At 38.9% G+C, this 7,420-nt stretch overlaps 1 protein-coding gene across 1 annotated transcript; it reads right to left on the minus strand.

Annotated features, from left to right (window-relative positions):
• Window positions 1–672: 672 nt before the first annotated feature.
• rab9b (RAB9B, member RAS oncogene family) lies at window positions 673–4,737 on the minus strand. The gene is made up of 2 exons (XM_079670316.1): window positions 4,600–4,737; window positions 673–3,736 (listed from the first exon to the last, which is right to left on the minus strand). Exon 2 carries the CDS (start codon window positions 3,677–3,679, stop codon window positions 3,068–3,070), a length of 612 nt encoding a protein of 203 aa, XP_079526442.1. The 5' UTR covers window positions 3,680–3,736; window positions 4,600–4,737; the 3' UTR covers window positions 673–3,067.
• Window positions 4,738–7,420: the final 2,683 nt, after the last annotated feature.

Raw genomic sequence — 7,420 nt, forward strand, 5'->3', positions numbered from 1 at the left:
CTTCCCAGCCTGGTGCAGGTCTACAATTTTGTTTCTGGTGTCCTTTGACAGCTCTTTGGTCTTGGCCATAGTGGAGTTTGGAGTATGACTGTTTGAGGTTGTGGACAGGTGTCTTTTATACTGATAACGAGTTCGAACAGGTGCCATGAATACAGTTGACAAGTGGAGGACAGAGGAGGCTCTTAAAGAAGAAGTTACAGGTCTGTGAGAGCCAGAAATCTTGTTTGTTTGTAGGTGACCAAATACTTATTTTACCGAGGAATTCATTCATTAAAAATCCTACAATGTGATTTCCTGGATTCTTTCCCCCCATTCTGTCTCTCATAGTTGAGGTATACCTATGATGAAAATTACAGGCCTCTCTCATATTTTTAAGTGGGAGAACTTGCACAATTGGTGGCTGACTAAATACTTTTTTGCCCCACTGTATACTAAGGCTTCATTTTAACAATGCTACTTTTAAGTGGAAACAATGAGGCAACATTTTTACTTCGTTTGAAATGGCTGTTGAAAGGTGGACCGAGATGAGGTAAGCTGATTCATTTGAGTGGCCTATTTTAGTTTTTAAATGCTTTGAAGCTTTTGGTTTCCAAACATAAAAGCTATTTCTAAAGACACATACTTTCATGTATGTTCAAGGCATGAGCACAAAGTACCACACACACACAAAGATAGTGTCCCCATTTGGTATGTTGCATGTTTTATTTGTAGCCAAGCAGGGGAGAGTATTTGCCGTTTTGCCAGCATGTCGGCACGCCAGCCTTTTCCTTGGTAGTGCAAAAAGAGGAGAGCGGGAAGTTGATGAACAAATAATCGAGATGAATAGTCTGACTTTCACACTCATGGGATTGAGCAGTGGGTGAGACAGACGTTCAGTGTCATTATGGACATTATTATGAAATGAATGCCCTTGAATGCAATTTACATAAGCCATTCATTTGGACAGCCCAAAGAAATGAGTTTAACATTCATAAATAGTACAGCGACATAAAAAAACAAAAACACAATACAAGACGTTTGCAGTGAGATAAGACAGCATCATGAGAGCAACACACTGTCGGGTTATGCTACCAGCTTTGAAGGACCCACTGATTCTCAGGTAAGTTAGATTTCAGGTAAACACTGTGGTTACAATATGTGAACAGGATAAAAACTGAAAGGTAAAGTTAAGAGACAAAGTATTCGGTTCAACCCAAGAAACATTAACACTGACGAATGATATGCTAACAGCTATCACTTTTGCTTTGAATGTATGAATGCTACCAGTTTGATTTTGTTAAAATACCATAAGATCACAGTTCATAAGGTTTCTCTCATACTGCTACTACTAGTGATCAACACACCTTTACAGTAAGAAAAGCATTTTAATTCAAGGTACATTAAACCATGTAATAAGTAAATATGACCGTACCCAATTATGTTCATTTTTACAATAAAGCTCTTGTAATTTTAACCATTAGTCTGCACACTCACCCAATGAAATATGAGGCTTTTTCTTTTACTTGAAAGGCAAATCTCAAGGTGAGAGAAAACTCAATACCTCCAACGTAACAGAAAGATGAGAGCAAGCACTATAATAAGAACAGTGATGGCTTTGTGCACTCAGCAGATGAAGACATTTGATCTAGTTTATGCAACAGTAGACGCAGCATAAAATACTATTAGGCAGCGCTCAAAAATATTGGTGAGAATACAGTCAGACTAAGTTTAAGAATGAGTTTGAAGCATTGAATATCAGCATATTATTTTTCCTGTTTGAAAAACATTAAAGTTAAGTACCATTTAGCTGAAAACAAGTAAACAATGTAAAGTTGTCAGAATACTCAGTTGTATTTTCACTCAATACTGTACGAATGGACGGGAGAGATAATGCACACTGCACACATTACTAAGAAGGCTTGTGCTCAGGCTTTGTCACATTTAACAGAGACCTGGAATGCCCAGACAGACAGAAGTACAATTTGTATGTAATAAATCCAACAACAAAAAAAGAGACTACAAGAAAAATGCCACTAAAAAAAGCCAGCACAAGATTACAAACTTGCCAAAACTGTAAAACGTATTGTTATTCTGATAATTACAAATTCCTCTATACATCCAGAAAACAGACTCATATCAGCCCTTGGTCAAACAGAATTCCACCAAAAAAGTAAACGCGTGCGAAGACGGAAATGCGCCTCACAGAAAAAATAAACAGTTTATCAACAACAGCAGAAATCCTTCTGTGGTAAACAGGCCCGTGTACACAAATCATGAGAAATAAATGAATGCCTAACTTGTACACCTGACACTGTCTGGTGCAGTGTGGTAATACAAATAATGGACAGATGTTCATAAGCTCGTACCAAATGCTTACAGTCACAGCTGCAGAATTAAAGCTTAAAGTTCCCTTCGCATCGAAGACCTCTGTGTTAGAGAGCAGCAATTATTTAAGTTTCTCGAACCACAAATCATATAATGGTCATCACACTAATATTGGAAGCCCTGATGCACAATACCTGCCTGTATAAGGAACACTGTCACTCATAGACACTGTTTGTACATTAGCTCTTTACTTCCGCTGAAAGATTTAATAACAAAAGTGTGAAACTGCATTCAAAGTCCCTCAGGAAAATGTGTGTGTGCTCTTTATACGGGGACTAATATAATGTCTCGTCCACTGTATTATTAATTGTTATAATTCAAATTAAAGCAGCGATAAATAAATGCTCTGTAAACACTATTAGATACAACTCCTGCATCGACTGAAGCTGGCTGAAAATGTTTTTGTGCAACAACACTACTGAAAGCAGACTCTGAAAAAGAGAGTGCAAAAGATAAGTGTGCCTGTTAAAGGTTGCCTGTACCTTTGTTGGACCAATAATTCAACAATCTAGCAACAGCTGAATCCTTGACCAGCGCTCCTCAGAGCAGCTGTACCCTATCCACTATTATCCTCCTGGGGATACTGTTCTCAGTATCCTGTACCTACAGTTGTACCATTAACAATATCTGACCGACTCTCAAAACTGCCAGAGGCGAGTTTCAGCCAGAGAGATTAAGACAAGGTGGATTCACACATGAACAATCAGCAGCAAGACCCGCGAGATGTTTTGCGGTTGCCATGGAGATCGATAGTACTACCCAGTAGTGCGTGGTCAATCTGGTCCTCAGCAGCCAGCACCTCTCTGACAGCTGCCTCGAACGCAGCTGTGACATTAGTGTCATCCTTAGCACTCGTCTCAAAGTACGGGCAGCAGCCGCTCTCCTCACACCAGGCCCGAGCTTCGTCCCCCCCCACCTCCCTCTGATCCATGTCCACCTTATTGCCAAGCACCACAAAAGGGAAGCGCTCAGGGTCTTTCACATCTGAGTAGTACATGAACTCTTTCTTCCAGCCGCCGAGGTTCTGGAAGCTCTGCAGGTCGTTCACAGCGAATGTGAGCAGGCAGCAGTCTGCACCTCGGTAGAAGGGGGTGCGGAGGGACTTGAATCGCTCCTGGCCTGCTGTGTCCCAGATCTGAAGAGTGACCAAGCGCCCGTCAACCTCCAAGTCCCGGTTCAGGAACTCCACGCCGATGGTGTGAAAGGACTGGGAGTCGAAGCGGTCGGTGACATAACGGTTCATGAGGGAGGACTTGCCCACCCCACCGTCTCCCAGCAGGATCACCTTCAGGAGCAGGCTCTTACCGCTGATCATGTTTCCTCTCACCCAGCAAGGCCTCCACACCAGGTGGCCAACCAGGGTTGATTTAACCTAGAAAGAGGAAGTAACATAACATTGATACTTACTACACAATTAAAGAGAAATGCAAATCACTATAGGAACTGAATCCTAGTACATTTTTAGAAAACACCAGAACACAAGTCTGTGGACTTTACTTCACAGATGATCCAGTGTAGATAACTAGGAAAACATGCTGTTCTTGCAACATTTGTTTGAAAAAAAGAGATGTGTAATGGATTACTAATTTCAGGGACACCGTGACAGGGGTGAAGGACCGAGATGTCTTCCAAAGGTCTCTGTTTAAAGCTCGGGGAGGACCACAGCCTTATGGTTTACTCCATGGCTCATGATAACCTACACAAGCCATAGCGTAAAGACCTAAAGATTATTGTGCCATAATTAAGATAGTAGTTTTAATGACGTAAATAATCATTCCTACGCCACAACAACAGGGGCGAGTCAGGATCATGAGCTGACTCTGGGGAGAGCCTCTGCACCTGCGCAGAGCCCCAACATGTACCAGCTTGTTGTCAGATGTTTACTGCTGGCTAACCTGCATCTCCAAGAGTCTCTGCGAGACTCTGCATGAAGTGCTAGAGCAGAAGTGAACTAGGAACCGAAAGAGGTAACAGGTTTCTAAAACCTCCAATGCAATGCAACTGGTAAAAAACACTGCTAAATCGTGTAGCGGCTTAGAAAACCATGACAGCCAACTAACTAGCTAGCCGGCTACTCTGGAGGCTTGTTGACATTCAGGCTAACCGCTAGCATCAGCGCAAATGCTAATCAAAACTACTTTAAAAGCAGCAAAAGAACAAATGTTGCACTGAGATGATTTACCTCTGATTGTATGCGTCTTATTTCAATATAAAAAATCCTGTATTTTGACTCACCCTGTCACTATCGCTGATATTGCGCTGTCTGCCCTCCTCCCCTACATCTGACTGACTGTCGGTCGTGACATGCGCGCCCCCATTGGGAAGCTGCACGTGCACACCGCCCAGACAGAGCGAGGTCCTAAAGCCCGTTCAGCGTCGCTGTGAGATTACATAGATAGATATTTACTTTATTTATCCCAAATTGGGAAATTGTTTTGTTACTAAAAATTCAATAAAATACAAATTAAATAAATATTAAAAGCAAATATATGTTTGTATTATTATAGATTAGTGTGAGATGTACACTGTAGCCTGTGAGGTGTATGCATGTCTTTATACATTCATCGCACACATGTTTTGAAGTACATTTTGAATTGGAAATAGGACTACTCACTTGAGTTTTAGTTTGCTATGGTACTTGTGCTTCACAACAGTTCAGGAAAATATAGTACCAGTGGTACCAGTGGTTTGAAGTAACTGATTCATTCACTCAAGTGCTGTACTTAAGTAAGATTTTGAGAGATTTGTTGAATTGAATATCTCTGGTTTTTTGCGGTATATTGTGTACTTTTAGGCCACTACATTTATTTAATACTTTTAGTTAGGCCTACTTTACAGATTTAGATTAATGATGTGAAATATAAACAACACTAAAATAAGACTTTGGTTACACCTAAAGTAAATTCACAAGCTACCCTGCAGTATACAAAGTCATTAAAACTAGCTGCACCTTTACCAGCTTTGATAACTTTAATGTATCAATAGACCAATCTACACAATGAGTACTTGGTACTTTTACATACAATTACATTTAGCTGACAATACTTTTGTACTTTTATTAAGTAACATTTTGAATGCAGGATTTTTAGTAGCAGGAGTACTTTTTCCAGCTCCGCTTTTAACTCTGTTACATTTATTTGACAGATTGTTTCTTATTAGTCACTTTGCAGATTAATATATGCAACATACACCCTGATTGATTATAATAAACTGCCCAACAGAATGTAGCATCAATTAGATCAATTCTTTATTTTATTTTTAATTGTTGACCACAACATATTACTATACCGACTAGAAAACTGGGTGGGACTTTCGGAAACAGTTCTAAATTGGTTTGAATCACTTAAAGGACAGAAACAACTTTGTTGCTATAGGTAAATACAAATCTGAGTTGACAAATATGACATGTGGGGTTCCTCAAGGCTCCATCTTGGGGCCTCTTCTCTTTAACATCTACACTGGCTCAGATAATGAAAAACAACTAAATAAGTTAACATAGCTATGCGGATGACACACACATTTACTGTACATAACCATTTCACCAGGAGACTATTCTCCAGTTAAAACACTGAGTAAGTGCATTGAACAAATCAATGACTGGATGTGTCAGAACTTTCTTCAATTAAACAAAAACAAAACTGAGGTAATGGTCTTTGGAGCCAAGGCAGAACGTATAAAAGTTAGCGCTGAGCTTCAGCCTGCAACGTTCAAAACAACAGATAAAGCCAGAAATCTAGGTGTAGTCATGGACTCTGACCTGAGTTTCAACATTAAAACAGTTACTAAATCAGCCTACTATCACCTAAAGAATATATCTAGGATTAAAAGACTAATGTCACAGCAGGATTTGGAAAAATGTGTCCATGCTTTTATCTTCAGTAGACTCGACTACTGTAATGGTGTCTTTACAGGTCTCACTAAAAAATCTATTAGAAAGCTGCAGCTGATTAAGAACGTCGCTGCTCGAGTCCTCACTAACACTAAGAAAGTGGATCACATCACTCCTGTTCTGAAATCCTCACACTGGCTTCCTGTGTGTCAAAGAATAGATTTTAAAACACTGCTGCTGGTTTATAAAGCACTGAATGGTTTAGGCCCAAAATACATTTCTGATCTTCTGCTATATTATGAACCATCCAGATCTCTCAGGTCTTCAGGGACTGGTCAGCTTTCTGTCCCCAGAGTCAGAACTAAACATGGTAAAGCAGTGTTCAGTTATTATGCTCCAAATATCTGGAACAAACTCCCAGAAACCTGCAGGTCCACTGCAACTCTGACTACTTTTAAATCCAGACTGAAGACTTTTCTTTTTGCCGCTGCTTTTAATTGAAACTGAGCCGTTGTGTTCATCAGTAAAGTGGAACTTCTGTGTGAACTATTCATATCTTAAACTGCACTGTAACTATTTATTCATGTACTTTTTTATTCATGTACTTTTTATTCATGTATTTTTGCTTGTAATGTTTCTTGTATTATCTTTTCTTTTTAATGACTGTTTTTAAATGCCTTTGTCTGAATGTCTTTCATTTTTGTAAAGCACCTTGAATTGCCTTGTGTTGAAAGATGCTATATAAATAAACTTGCCTTGCCTTGCCTTTTATTGAATAATTAAAAAGCATTCAGTTTTACATTATAGGCCATTTTCATCATACTTTCATACTTTCAATATACGTTTGTTAATATTATCCAGTGACAAGTTAAATTGCTTTTTTAAGACATGCTATACTATGACATTTTTTTAATGACTTATTTATGACTTTTTTCGACTTTTTCATGACATTTTCTTTGTCATACCATGCTATCCCATTTTGTAATGATATTTCTAATGACGCACTTTACTAATGCGTTTTACAATGATAAAATGTGTCACATGTGTAATACAAATGTATATGACACTCAATTTCAAAGCTATTTTGACACGAGACTAATTTATTTTTTGTTTCTGTATTAAGTGGCCTATCATGTCTTTACGTTACTTTTATTTTATGTAAACACCTTAAAGATTCCTCATTGTGTTCTGGTGTTTTTGCAATATTTTGCGACCAAATAAATGTAA

The sequence above is a fragment of the Notothenia rossii genome, assembly GCF_949606895.1.
Source record: "Notothenia rossii genome assembly, chromosome: 3".
Lineage (NCBI taxonomy): Eukaryota > Metazoa > Chordata > Actinopteri > Perciformes > Nototheniidae > Notothenia > Notothenia rossii.

Bases quoted from the DNA above. Each gene is read 5' to 3' on its own strand.
- rab9b (XM_079670316.1), bottom strand. From the start codon at position 3,679: ATGATCAGCGGTAAGAGCCTGCTCCTGAAGGTGATCCTGCTGGGAGAC.